The sequence below is a fragment of the Salvia splendens genome, chromosome 21 (assembly GCF_004379255.2).
Source record: "Salvia splendens isolate huo1 chromosome 21, SspV2, whole genome shotgun sequence".
In the NCBI taxonomy this organism is placed as follows: domain Eukaryota; kingdom Viridiplantae; phylum Streptophyta; class Magnoliopsida; order Lamiales; family Lamiaceae; genus Salvia; species Salvia splendens.
In genome coordinates, this window is record NC_056052.1 from 19,500,486 (window position 1) to 19,516,052 (window position 15,567).

At 36.0% G+C, this 15,567-nt stretch overlaps 1 protein-coding gene across 1 annotated transcript; it reads right to left on the bottom strand.

Annotated features, from left to right (window-relative positions):
- Nucleotides 1–8,936: 8,936 nt before the first annotated feature.
- On the bottom strand, nt 8,937–10,402 carry LOC121783846 (GPI-anchored protein LLG1-like). Its single transcript, XM_042182022.1, has 3 exons — nt 10,108–10,402; nt 9,973–10,017; nt 8,937–9,469 (listed from the first exon to the last, which is right to left on the bottom strand). The coding sequence occupies exons 1-3, from the start codon at nt 10,187–10,189 to the stop codon at nt 9,120–9,122; spliced, it is 477 nt and encodes a 158-aa protein (XP_042037956.1). The 5' UTR covers nt 10,190–10,402; the 3' UTR covers nt 8,937–9,119.
- Between the last annotated feature and the right edge of the window lie 5,165 nt (nt 10,403–15,567).

The window sequence follows — 15,567 nt, forward strand, 5'->3', positions numbered from 1 at the left end:
CGAAAATTACTTCTTCCGTGAGCTGAGTTCTGTCTTTATTATTCGAGTCCTAGTGTTCTGGTGAGATTTGCCCACACAAATATCAGTATACAGTCCGGGACACCAGTCAGAAGATCCGAGGTCGAGTACTGAAGATCTTCACGAGGAGACGGAGCAAGCCATCATCAATTCTTGATTGAATCAACGAGGTAAATTGGCTAATTCCGTAGTAAGCATGTTTTAGGGATTTTATATGTTAAGGCATGTTTTAATTCAAGTTATGAGCATGATACATGTGATAATTACGCGAATAGATTTTGTCTAGATAATCTGCTAAATAGATCAAATTATGTGATCCGTTAGAACATGCACGCTTCTGCTGCCAACCCCTTCAATTGGTATCAGAGCCATTCTCTGGCTCTGATTATTTGGATTTAAATTTCGCGAAATTCATGTATGCATGTATTATTTGATTTCGAAGCATGTTCTTGGTGTTTTAATTTATTATGTATGATGAACTCAAGAACTATTGAATCAAAGAACTTGAATTACTCGATCATACGATACGTGCGATCGAGGTAGGGATGTCGAGACAGTGGGAGCCGGGGAGCCACGATCACGGGGCGACGCGCAGACAAGCGAGGGCTCGCGCGCGCCGCCGCCTGAGACCGTAAGCCCCAAACGCACCCGCGTCGAGAACGACACGACAATTGGCGTGGTGTGGTGGTTCGTCCGAGAACCACCGAGACACCAGGCACCGAGAGCTGCAACCCTAAGCGGAAGGTTGGAGATGGCCGAGAGCGGGCGTGCCACCGTGCGCGCTGCTGGCCGAGAGCTCGCGCTACTCGACGGCTCGGATGTCCGAGACGGGCGTCAAGACGCTGGCCGAGAGGCGCCCGCCACCGCGTGTGCGCCTGGCCGAGAAGCATCGACACCCGACGAGCCGAGACGCCGTGACGGGTGCTCGCCGCTGGCTGAGAGGAGCCGCGCCTCCGCGCACGCTCCTGGCTGAGACGCTGGCGAACCCTGACGAGCCGCTGGCCGAGACGCTGGCACGCCACCTGCGCGCCGGTGGCCGAGACGCCTTGTGCGTCGGATTCCGATGAAGAATTCGTCGGATTTTCGTCGTTCATCGTTCGTGCGAACCTCGTACGATGAGATAACGATGAAATATTATTTTAATGATTATGTAATTATTTTATTAAAAGATATTATTAAAATATTATTATTTAATGGAAATAAAATCTTTTTGGAAGATTTACCTAGATTTTAGGAATATTTTTATTATTATCTATATCTTTGGAAATAAATAATATTATTTTATTCCTAGATGATATGGATGAGAATAATTTAATAGTTTCCTAATAATAATCTAGATTTTAGGAATAATTTTATTATTTTCTATATCTATGGAAATAAATAATATAATTTTGATTCCTAGATGATATGGATGAAGATAATTTAATAGTCTCATAATATTTAAATATCTGAGATCCTAATAAGGATAGATATGTATCAATACATTAAATAATAAAATATCTCTTCCTAATCTTGAACATGGAAATAATTTGAATTTAATTTTTCATGTCTTATTAAGAATTAAATAATTTAATTATTTTAGATATATCTTATAGTACACATGAATAAGAATTAAATACTAGAACATTATTTTCTTAATGGAAGACGCCAACTATGAATAAGAATTTAATTATCCAACAAATTAAATACGAACAGAATGTAATTAAGCTTTTATCTGTCTAAAGGCTAAGGATAATTAAAGAAAAACCATAACCCGAAATATCTAAGCTATAATTACGAACTCAACGTTTGTATATGGTCTCCATCAATTGGTCTGCAATTTATGAAGCCTTTTTTCTAATATTATCGCCACCTGCTCTGTGGGGACAATAATCCTAAGAAAATAGCAAGTTCATAAGGCAGACTTCTCAAATATAAATAGTATGAACTAGAATGTAGTTTCCAATATTATCGCCACCTGCTCTGTGGAGACAATAATCCTAAGAAACTGCGAGATTCAGAAGTTCACACAGGATTTATGGGATAGCTTGATCTTGTTAGCAGCACATGAGCATTGTTATGAGAGTGTGTTGTAGGAATGAGATTCTGTAATGCTAAATTCGGTGGTCTTGCTTAGGCAACATTAGGCGGCCATGCCACCCTGTGGTCTCTGGACTATTCGTCGATGATTGTGACCAGTAAAATTGTAAAATTTTAATGCGTATTGACCTCCTCTGGAGGATACAAAATTTTAATATTACACTTGTAAGATTTTGAAAAGTTTTATAGTTAATCTAATCAAACTTCTTACATAAGTTTATGACAAATGGTAAATACTCTGTTTTGCAGTGCAAATCAAATCGTCAATATGTCGTTCAATCCTCTTTCTGTAATTCTTAAAGAAAACAAACTCGAGGGCCAAAATTACATAGAATGGAAATAAAATCTGGACATCGTTCTCACAGCAGATGAGTACATCTTTGTACTCACAACCCGCGACCTCCAGTGCCGGCGGCTAATGCTGCGGCAGGAGTCAGAGATGCACACAGACGGTGGCATAAGGAGAATGAGATGGCTAAGTGCTACATGTTGGCTTCTATGTCTTAAGTACTCAAGCATCAACATTCAACCATGGATACAACCGCCGAGATCATGCAGAATCTCAAGAATCTTTTTGGTACTCAGAATCGAACGGCTAAGTCTCAAGCCTTTCGGAGTATCATGTCGAAGACAATGAAGGAAGGCTCGTCTGTGAGGGACCACGTCCTCGAGATGATGGGCCACCTCAACCAAATTGAGGTCTTGGGAGGGACGATCGATCCCGAGTCCCAGGTGACTATTATCCTTCAAAGTCTTCCCCCTAGCTTCCAACAGTTCAAGCTCAACTTCGAGATGAACAAGAGGAACTACACCTTGATAGAGCTGTTGACTGAACTTCAGTCGGCAGAGGATCTTATGATCCAGGCTAAGGCGGCCATGATGACTTCGGCGCCTCGTTCCTCTGGCTTCAAGCCTAGCGCAGGAAAAAGGCAGGCACCGAACTCAGGACAGGCCAAGATAGCTAAGGGAAAGAAGAAGAAAATGGCAAACAAGAAGCCCACGGGGAAGTGTTTCAAGTGCGGAAAGAAGGGGCATTGGAAGCCAGATTGTCCTAAAAAGGGCAAGGCTACAGATATGCACCAAGCTTTAGTAGTCGAGTCATGTTTGGCTTCGAAGTCTACTTGCACTTGGGTTATTGACACAGGAGCCACTGATCATATTTGTTTTGATCCTGACTTAATGCAGGTGACAAGACGGCTACGTGATCGTGAGATCGAGGTCCAGCTGGGCGACGCTACAAAAGTGGCGGCCGTAGCAGTGGGAGACATTTATTTGCGTTTTAGTAGTGATAGATTTTTGATTTTGAAGAATGTTTTGTTGATACCTTCTTTTAGAAGAAATTTAATTTCAGTTTCTAAATTAGTTTTTGATGGATATTCGATTTCTTTTAATGACAATTGCGTTATTAAGAAAGATGGTTCTTATATCTGTCGTGGTATTATGGAAAACAATCTGTACACAATCACATCTACACAGTTTAATAATCGCAAATCAGAACTCAATACAACATCGAAAATTTCAAAGAAATGAAAGGAACCTTCAAGTTCAATGAACGAAACGTACTTATGGCACCTTAGACTTGGTCATGCCAATGAAAGGAGGATCCATTCTCTTGTTAAACAAGACCTTATTAAAGGTCTAGAGGAGGAACCTTTTCATAAGTGTTAGTCATGCTTAGAAGGCAAGATGACCAAGAGGCCTTTTCAGGCTAAGGGCAATAGCACCAAGGAAGTACTTGAGCTCGTTCATTCTGATGTATGTGGACCAATGTCTACTGAAGCAAGAGGTGGTTTTCGATACTTCATCACATTCATTGATGACTTCTCAAAAATTGGATACGTCTATTTGATGACCCACAAATCAGAGTCTTTCGATAAGTTCAAAGACTTTAAGGCTCAAGTGGAGAAGTATCATGGTAAGACTATCAAATGCCTGCGATCTGATCGTGGAGGCGAATACCTCAGTGCTGAGTTTTTGGACTACTTATCGGAGTCGGGTATCCAATCCCAATTGACTGCGCCGGGGACGCCCCAGCAGAAAGGCGTGGCTGAAAGAAGGAACAAGACCTTATTAAACATGGTCCGATCGATGATGAGTTATGCACGGCTACCTACTTCGTTTTGGGGACATGCCTTGCTTTCTGCAAGACATATTTTAGACAATTTACCGTCAAAATCCGTACATACTACTCTTTATGAGTTGTGGACTAGGCGCAAGCCCAATCTAGCACATCTCAAGATTTGGGGTTGCCCGGCTCATGTATTGGAAAAGGATTCAACTAAGCTAGGATCAAGGACGAAGGTATGTTTGTTTATAGGGTACCCTAGAGGAACGAAAGATTATGAATTCTTTAGTCTCCGAGATAAGAAAGTTATTGTGAGCACTCACGCCACATTCTTAGAGGAAGAACGAGTACCAAGTGTACAAACAATTCCAGAAACTTCAACTTCTATTCCAAGAATTGTAGTGCTGCGCCGCAGTGGAAGGGTCTCACGTGAGCCCGAAAGATACATTGGTTTGGGGGAATCTATGGATCACTCCTCAGACATCAATGTATTAGATCCCTGGAACTTTGCGGAAGCGTATGCAGATATCGATCATTGCGAATGGGTGAAAGCAATGGATTCGGAACTACAATCTATGATAGACAAAGACGTCTACGATTTGTCCGTCCTACCCGAAGGATGTACTGCCATTGGGAGCAAGTGGATATATAAACGTAAACGTGGACCCGATGGACGAGTTAAAGTCTTCAAGGCAAGACTAGTGGCTAAGGGGTATACCCAAAAGGAAGGTGTCGATTACGACGAGACTTTTCCCCCAGGGGCCATGCTCAAATTGATCCGGATACTATTGTCTATAGCAGATTATATGGATTGGGATGTATGGCAGATGGACGTTAAGACTGCGTTTCTAAACGGCGGTCTTGAGGAGACCATCTACATGGAACAACCTGAAGGTTATGCCATAAAGGGCAAGGAACACATGGTTTGGAAGCTTAAGAAGGCCATTTATGGCCTTAAGCAAGCATCTAGATCATGGAACCAGTGTTTCGATCAAACTGTTCGCAAGTTTGGATTCAAAAAATGCCCAAGTGAAAGCTGTGTGTATAAGAAGGTTGAAAAGGGGAATGTAGTGTTCTTAGTTTTATATGTAGATGACATTCTTCTAATTGGAAACAATAAAAAGATGTTGTCATCAATACAAACATGGTTGTCAAACCAGTTCGAGATGAAGGATATGGGAGACGCGGGACACATCCTCGGGATCAAGGTTCTTAGGAATCGAGAAACGAAGATGTTGTGCTTATCTCAAGAACCTTACATCGAAACAGTACTTAGTCGCTTTACCATGCAGGACGCCAAGAAAGGTTTCTTACCTTTTAGATATGGCATCCATCTATCTCAAGAGATGTGCCCCAAAACGCCGTCTGAGATACAAGCAATGAGAAGGATTCCATATGCTTCGGCAGTTGGAAGTCTCATGTATGCAATGCTTTGTACGAGGCCTGATATTTACTTTGCTGTTGGCATGGTGGCAAGATATCAGTCGAATCCGGGCCAAGGACATTGGACTGCCGTAGAGAATATACTCAAGTACCTTAAACGGACTAAGGACTATGCTCTAGTTTACAATGCAGTCGAGCTCTGTCCTTTGGGATATACTGACTCATACTTTCAAGCTAATCAGGACTCAAGAAAATCTACTTCAGGATATGTGTTCACCCTAGGAGGTGGAGCTGTAATTTGGAAGAGTGTGAAGCAGAAATGCATCGCGGACTCGACCATGGAAGCCGAGTATGTGGCCGCTTCGGAGGCTGCAAAAGAGGCAGTATGGTTTAAGAACTTCCTTATGGATTTAGGTGTGGTTACGAATCTGCTCAAGAGCATCACGGTTTATTGTGACAATTCTGGTGCTGTGGCAAATTCGAAGGAACCGATAGTTCACAAAGCGAGCAAACACATAGAGCGGAAGTATTATATCATAAGGGATATAGTGCAGAGAGGAGACATACAAGTGGTCAAGATTGCGTCAGAGAACAACCTGGCAGATCCTTTTACAAAGGCATTGGCGGTAAAACCGTTCGAGGGCCACGTTGAAGGGATGTGAGTTCGACTCATTCAAGACCTCAACTCGCTTTCAGTATAAGTGGGAGAAATTTGACGTGTGCACACTGTTTTGTATACTCGAAAGCTGTTTTGAGTATAAGTGGGAGATTGTTAGGGTTTGTATACTAGAAATCACCTTTCGAGTGATTGAATACTGTAAAACTCTAATAAATATTTTCCAATGAATGCAACAGATTATTTTTGTCATAATGTTGTTATGTTTTACATTTAATGGATGTTTATTGTATATTTAAATGTATAAGCGAACATAACATAAGTCTAAGTCTTTGTTCTAGTAGACCGGTTGTGGGCTGCGCTCAATTTAAGGTACGCGGTCAGTTCTGAACAAAGAAAAATAAGAATTTCACAACCCAGATAGACCTAGACTACCTATCGTGAAAGGTTGGAATGTCAGTCCGATTATTTCTAAGCCTTATTGAAATATGATGACGTTGGTGTGGTATAACACTGAATGGATCTAACAGCAAGACGAGTCTTTATGCTATCTACTGAAAGACGAGGTCTTGATAATTAATTTCTTAATCAATGTACGTTAGCATTGAACATACGATATTGAGTATCTACTACTTTGACTTACCAAAGGTGCGGGTTTTTCGTCACCCAATGATCCATGTATATTGGGTAGTGGTGATTATTATCTAGCGGTGCTAGAATTGCTATTATGTTGAATCGTGCGCGAGGAGAGTCTCGTTTGATAACATCCACAAGAGGAGCTCGAAACAAGGTTTTATAATTCGGAACCTAGCTAGTTGGAGTTTAATTACTCTATGAATAATAAATAAGAGTTTCTTGCTAAGTCCACTCTTGGAGAATAAAATATGTTAATTAATTAAATCCATAGCAGACATTAATTAATTAATTGATGTTTCTATCTTAAGCGCGGGAAATGAATTAAACGAATAAAAGGAAACCCAGAATACTTGTAATTTCGGATTTGGAAAGGCAGTGCAATATTACTTCTGTAGTGGCTGCTTGTAATATTCCAATATAAGCTTATATTAAATTGTGGGTTCAATTTAATTAGTAAAAAGCTAATTGGGTGAGGTCATGTCCAAATTATTCCTTAGATCCCTGACTGGGCCCAATATGCGACTTAATATAAATAGGAGAATAAAGGAGACAGAAATAATAATTATTATTGCTCCCAATTTTTGTCCCCCCCCTCTAAAGAGAGAGAGTTCGAAAATTACTTCTTCCGTGAGCTGAGTTATGTCTTCATTATTCGAGTCCTAGTATTCTGGTGATATTTGCCCACACGAATATCAGTATACAGTCCGGGACACCAGTCAGAAGATCTGAGGTCGAGTACTGAAGATCTTCACGAGGAGACGGAGCAAGCCATCATCAATTCTTGATTGAATCAATGAGGTAAATTGGCTAATTCCGTAGTAAGCATGTTTTAGGGATTTTATATGATAAAGCATGTTTTAATTCAAGTTATGAGCATGATACATGTGATAATTACGTTAGAACATGCACGCTTCCGCTGCCAACCCCTTCAGGCCGTCCTCGTAACGTCGCGTTGCTGGTTGGTGCATTCCGGAGTGTAGCGCGGGGGTAACCGCAGATTGCTATCGCTGCGGCGGGTTACCATCGGGAAGCGGCGCGATGTATCGCCGCGAAACTCCTGAGCATTGCCTCCGGTAAGGAGGCCGACAGGCGGAGCCACGTCATCTGCGCCGTCCATGGAGAGCTCTGGATGAAAGCACCAGTTGTTAAGGATATCGATCCTCAACGTCGAAATTTCAACACTATCAAGAAACGGTTGTCGTCGTTGTCGAGCGCCCAACGTTTGGGTCGGTGACTTGAACGGCAGCTGAGCGTGAGATTTACTCGTCGGCAGCCTTAGGAGAGATTTCTTGTTTCCTAAGCAAGTGAGCCAAATAATGATACTAACGTCAAATTTTCATATGTTTAGGACTAAACATGGACTTTATTCTTTATACAAATTGATATGATCATCGTCGCTTGTTTGATGAACGACAAATAAGCAGCTAAAAACGCGGGTGGATAAACGACGCAATAAATGGATGGATGGACTGTTTGATAAGTTGTGTAATCTAATGGATGATGCCACAAGTGAGTATATTAAATTTAGTTTGATAAGTGGATAAAAGCCTCAATGAACTAAAAGTTCAAGAGAGATAAAACTCATAATATTACTCGCTTCATCCCACCTAAGATGCTACACTTTTTTTAGTTTGTCCCAACTAAGATAAGTGGAAAAAAGCGTCAAGTGAACTAAAAGTTCAAATGAGATAAAACTCATAATATTACTCACTTTATCTCAACTAAGATGACACACTTTCTTTTTAGTTTGTCCCAAAAGTAGGATGATATTATTTCTAATTTTGAAAGCAATAATGTAACTTTAGTTTGTCCCTAAACCCTAACTTTGTTTCTCTAATTAATACACCCTAACTAATTTTGAAAACAATAAAGTTCTTTTTCTCCGATTAAAATATTCAAGTCTCTCTTATCTCCACTTAATACTTATATCTATCTTTCCCCTTCAATTAAACACATCAACCAACAACTCCTAAAATCATGTGCCGACTATAAATATGTCAAATTAGGCAGAACGGAGGGAGTATTAATCTTCAAATGTGTATTTTTAGTTCAACAATGAGGCATTTATACAAGCAAAATAACCTAGACATAAAAATTACTAAAACTTAAAGAAAATAAAGTAAAATGGACCCTAATCGATAGAAGAAAAAAATATTGAAGCCAATTAATAATAAATACTGGTTAACAATTTCTCATAAACTTATTTAAATAAATTAAGAAAGAAAATAAATACCAAAAAAAACTTAATAAATTTAGAAAATCCTAATTTATAAAAGAAAAACAAATCTAGCTGCATCACAAACATGATCAAAGGTTGAGTTTTCATAGCACAAACGCGAGTGCGAAAAGCAACAACCCAACCAAGATTGGGTGTCCTAATGCGACGGGAGTGGCAGCGTTAGACGTGGGTGAGGGTGCTGGCAGGAAGCAGGGGAGTCCATCTTTGCCACCGCGGCATATACTGCCGAACAAGGAAGGCGGATATTGGCCGACCTTGGGGATGTAGTTGAAGAGCTTTTGAGAACAATCGTTGCTTCCATCGTTGAGCTGATCCGCAATAGGGCATGCCAACTCTTTATAAGCAGAACAACATTGGTCTGCAGGGTAATCTGGTCCTTTGCATTTGCTCGTTAGGATAGTATAGTTTAGGTGTTCAATGTCCACAGAGCAAGCTGTTCAGTTAGACAACATGTAACTTCTTCATTTCAGAAAACATATTTGATAGGTTAGATAAGATAAGTTATAATAAAATTTGTCTAGGATTAAATTAGTCATAGAAATGAAAGTAATATTAATAATGAGATACAATCTAATCTTGATATTATGGAGGCAGGCTAAAATATATATATTCATGGGCTGAACTTTTGAAAAAAGTACAACCAGATAAGATTAGTCATGACTTTTAATAACAAGTAAAGATGCCTCTAAACGGCCCTTTACTATATTAACAAGATTACTAATATGTGTTGCTGGGCACCGTGAAAAATATATTTGCGACATTTGGGAAGAAAGTAAATTGAAACTATTTATATAACTTCAGTGTATATAGACTGCAGTAGAGCTAAAATAAAGATACACCTTAATTAGAACAATAATTGCAAATGCCATCAATCTAAGTTGAAATATCCATATTTCACATTGGAGGCAATTATTCTTAATCACTAATAAAACTTACGTTTCAAAGTCTGAAGGAGACTCCTTCCACTACCAACAACAGCATCTGCGCATCGACACACCAAAAACTAACTTCAGATATATATATATGTATATTCTAATTTTTCCTCTTATCTTTATCTTTTTTTCAATAAACCTGAAATTAAGTCGGAAGAGGAGAGTGGAGGCGCCAAAATTAAGAGGAAGAACACAAGTTGGATCTGATGGGAAGAATTCATGACCGAATAAACTTGGAATTGCAACTTGGATGAAACTCTCTCTCTCTAACTTACAACAACAAACCTACTACTACTACTACTACGTTCTTCATTCGAAAGCATACATTTTGAAACTGGAAAATGGTCACTTGGAGTCAACCCAGACCCCCTTCCCTTCTTCGGTAGAATACCTTTTTGAAACGCGTTTTGCAGCCAACCAATTGTAGACGTAGATACACACATACTATTCTATTATCTTATTTTGAGTTGTTTGACAATTCAATATATTAATATCTTGTTATTGTTGAAAACGTGAGAAATTTGAAGAGCTTTAAGCTTTTCATTTTCTTAGTCTTTTGGCTTTTTACTTGTAGGGTAGCCTCCAAAATGTTTATGAGGTTCCTTAATGCCAAGACCTCTCATATGGTCACTCATATCCTATAAATAGGTGTGGATTTGAGAGATAGAAAACACACCAACAAATCATTCTCTCCTCTCTCTAGCTCTCAAGCATTCTAGTTCGCACTTAGGAGTATTGCATTGCTCGGTTCTCGCCTCTAATTCAAGTTCGCCGGAGCCTACGAGTTTGAGGTGGTTCAACTCGGTTTGAGGAAAGTCGTTTCATCTTTGGGGACGTTGCGTCAATCCGTGAGCACTAGCCGGGGCGTATCTCGTCTTGCAGAGAGAGGGATACCTTGACTCGACTTGAAGAAGACTATAGTTTGCATTTTGTTCTTTTTATTGTACTCATTTTGTTTTATTTACCTCCTAGTTTGTTGTTCTTTTGTAATAGCAAGAGTTTGCCCGTGTAAAGGCTGCAATATTTCCAATAATTATTTTCGGTTGTTTTGACAATTCAATATATTAATACCTTGTTATTTTGGGTTGTTTTGACAATTCAATATACTATCTTCATATACTCTTAATATTCACTAAACTTTTTGATATTGAATGATACAAATTTTAATATTAAATTAAAATAACTATACTATGTTGAGTTGAAGATCAATAAATAGAAAGAAAAAAAGTAAGAAAAAATGGTGAATCATATTATCAAAAATAATAATAATAAAAAGTGACAAATTTTTATAAACATACCAATATAGAAAAAGAGATTGTTGATTGTGGACGAAGATACTAGTATACTCTATCATTTCATTCAGTGGGAGAAATAATTTCTACGAATTAAACCTCCAAAACACATGATTCAAAATCCACCTGACATGTATGATAAAACTCCAAGGAAAATAAAGTTCAAATCTTCAAAAAAGTGGTTATGCTACATAAACTATTTACCCCCTAAGAAAATTAACCCTAAATGCAAAAAGAAAACACACAGCAGAAAATAAGAAAACATAAAAATTTGTCAATTTGAGATTATCTATCTTTGAACATGAATATATCAAATTATGGACTCCTAATTAGACTTTCCTTCCTTACTAATTTGTCCTTTTATAAGTGATGCAGTAGCCGAGTCTGCCGTTCCTTGCGACTTGGTTAGTTGGGGACCAGATTTCTCCACTTTATTAATATATTCTCTTTTTTCCATTTCTTGTGTTTGTTGTTTCCTATTTTTTGTATATTCTCCAATTATTTATGTTTATTTATCCTCCCCTTATTTACTTTTGCTATTATCATAAGTGTTACGTTAAATATATATAAAAAAATTAATTTAAGATCATTAAATAATAATCTTTGCAATCTAAGAATCTATGTAAAATTACATCATATTATAATTTTATTGTTTTCTTTCGCTCTCCACTTGTTTACTTTTCTTGTTTCCCTAATTTTATTATAAATTTATATAAAAAATTATTTTAAATCATTAAATAATGATTTTTGCAATCATGTCATGTAAATACAACGGTTCTTTTGACATCGATGTTGCTTTTAACAATAGCCATTGTATGTATCTCTAGTTAACATTGATCGCCCTCTAACTATTTCTTTCTCATTGTACATCTCTCTCTCCCCTACTGCTTATGTCATAATTGTTTTTGACGACAATGATATAAAAAATACTCCAACTGTTAATAGTAATTAGGGTCCCCAAACACTAAAATTCTAGCTTCGCCATTGCTATTATTATTGATAGGAATTTTATTCTACCACCAGAAAAAAAGTTCAAAAAATTGATTGGTCGGGTGTAGAAATTTATTTTGATAGTATATTTTAAATTTCAAGTTCGAAATTTAAAAAAAAATAATTTTCATGTGTTTTATGATAGCGGATTTTTCATGAGTCACATAAAAAAATTGAAAACTCCGATTTTAACTGTAGCAAACTATAAAAAGTATCTGGATAATGGGGTTGCAGGTTACACGATTCTGGTATCTGTTAGAAAAATATCTCCAGATGTCTCAGGACAATGGTTTAGTACCTTACATGGTTTTCAAACTATTTTGCCCTTTTATCAATTTTTGTTTAAAAAGATATTTTAGTCTTTATATTTTTATTACCCTCTCTCATTCTTCTCCCTGTTTTCTCCCAATTTTTATCTCTCGTCATTTTAATTTCTCCCTCATATATTTCTTTATCTCCCTTCTCTTAATTTCTTTTATTTTAAAGAGTAAATAAACATACACATAAAATAAAATATCATAACAATAGTTTAATTTTGATATATATTATTTTAAAATAAATTAGAATGAAAAGTTATAAATATTAAAAAATATATTTAAAAAATTGAGTCAGATTCTCTATATTGCCCTAGAAGTTTATAAACAAATAAAATATTCTAAAGGACAAATTGCCTGTAAAGTCATAAACTTTCGACATAGTTTGGGTTTTCCCGTGAACTTTAAATATTGCATGAAAAGTCATGAACTTTACCGAATTGTGTAAATTTCCCATCTGACCCGACCCGATAGATTTATGACACAATTACTTATTATACGTGGCGCACCGGAGGCGTGACTTGGCAAAACTCCACTAATTCTGATTGTTTCTCTTCTATCTTTGCAATCTCTGACCCTGGATTTATCACAAACATACAAGTAGCACAAATGAAAACATACAAATCGAATTTAGCATACAAATTGACATAAACATACAAATCGAATTTCACAAGTCGAATTTAGCATAAAAGTAGCATTAATTCCACAATTCGAATTGAACCCTAAATTTGTCATTTGCCAAGTCACGCATCCGGCGCGCCACGTAGGATAAATTTGTGTCGGAAATCTGTCGGGTCGGGTCAGATGAGAAATTTACACAATCCGGTAAAGTTCATGACTTTTTATGCAACATTTAAAGTTCTCGGGAAAAACCAAACTATATTGAAAGTTCATGACTTTACATGAAATTAGCCATATTCAAAATATAAAAACACAAAATAAAATAAATCGATGATTGTATTCGTTTCTCTCAAAAACAACCAAAGACTGAAACATGAAACATATGTATAAATAGAAAAATGTCTTCCAATCAATCATCGCTATATATAGTTTATTAGTAACTATTATTTACAAATGACCAGAAGGGTATCCACTCTTTTCTTTTTAGTCCATCCCATAAGAGTATGCACTTTTTATTTTTGAAAACTGTTTAGTCTCTATTGAGGCGAGACTCATTCTCCACTTAAAATACTTTAATTAATTTTTCTTTCTATCTCTTTTTTACTTTACCAATTGTGCATTAAAATTCATGCATAACTAAAAGTGCATATTCTTGTGGGACGGAGTAGTATATGATAGTAGTAATAAAATTTTATTTTTGAGGAAACATCTTTTTTATTACATCAGCTATCCCAAATGAGCAAAATTAGTCTGTAACATTTCATGATATCTTTTGAGGTTCATCAACTATAAGCTAATATCAATTCAACTACTTTTTGGCTATTTCCAATATTTTTATGATCAAAGTACCTTTAAGGCCATGAAGGACAATTCAATCTATTTATCCTCTCATTTTCATTAAAGTAAGGATGTTTCTTTCTTTATTCATCCACTTTCTTCTTTCTTCTAATTTATTTGGGATTAAGTTTAATAGTTTCTTATACTATTATTATTAATATATACCATACCTTATTTGAATATTATGATATTACTTTCTAGTGCTAGTTAATACTTTTATATGGTTACATTCTCAATTATTTAGAAAAAATTAAGATAAATAATTTATTTTAATGAATCTTGTAATTTTATTAAACTGAAAATTTAAGTTAATCATAATATATAATATGTACTACATTGAAATAAAAATGTAATAAAGTAGAAAAAATATGATTCACGAATGGTCAAGGGAATAGATATGAGAACTATGAACAGTTTTCATGATGTTGTTGTAAATGACCTAATGATAATATTAAGACGCGGCATTATGATATTAAACAATTGATAGCAACTATTAATTTTTTATTTAATTAAATAATCATAGATTTAAATTAATCATATATTCAACTAAGAATGCCATAGTCTTTTTTATTAAATTGACTATTGATAATTTCAACTAATTTTTGTAGACTTCAATTACTACATAAGAGTATATAAAATAAAACTTAGCTGTTTGAATTATTTAAGATTCTGTGTATGTTAATGAATTTTAATTTATTTTTAATTGTCAATTTTGTATTGCACTTAAAAATAGCATATTCTTCTGTGTATAGCTTTAAGATTGAAAAATTAATATACCTTCTAATAAATTCAACTACTTTTATATACATATATTTACATATATTTATACCTAAGTTATTTCACTATTAATATTAAATATAGTACATGATTTAAAATATTACAAATAAGTAAAACTAAACGTAAATAATTAATAGTAATAGAATATTATCATTAAGGTATTTTTATTTTGAAATTAAAATTAGAGGGAACATCTTTTTTGGTACATCAACTATTCCAAATTACATACTTTTAATGAAAATGAGAGGGTAAATAGATTGAATTGCCCTTCATGGCCTTAAGGGTACTTTGGTCATGAAAATATTAACTTACAGTTGATGAAACTCAAACGATATTATAAAATGTTACGGACCAAATTTGCTCATTTAGAATAGTTGACGTACTAAAAAAAGATATTCCCTCTTTATTTTTATAAGTACACATTGGCATTACTGTTGAAACTTGAAAGTAATAGTGAGAGTCAGGATGATGGGACGACATAGACTTAGGACACAAACAGCTCAATATTATTAAGACATAGTATTATTTCATGAAAACTCAAATCAATATATAAACGACACATTATAATGAAAATGAAAATGAAAATGAAAATGAAAATGAAAATAAAAATAAAAATAAAAATTAAAAACCAAATCATAACAAGACTTGGTAAAGTAACGGTTGCATGTCTAGCGCCGCATGTTGTCCTAACAATGTGTTATTCACAAAAACAGAAGCCACACACCCTTCCCATCTAAATCTTTGTCTTCATCACAATCACTCTCTTTC

Coding starts and splice junctions, on each gene's coding strand:
- LOC121783846 (XM_042182022.1), bottom strand. CDS start 10,189: ATGAATTCTTCCCATCAGATCCAACTTGTGTTCTTCCTCTTAATTTTG. Junction 10,018..10,107: donor CTCTTCCGACTTAATTTCAG/GTTTATTGAAAA, acceptor GTCGATGCGCAG/ATGCTGTTGTTGGTAGTGGA. Junction 9,470..9,972: donor TCTCCTTCAGACTTTGAAAC/GTAAGTTTTATT, acceptor CTAACTGAACAG/CTTGCTCTGTGGACATTGAA.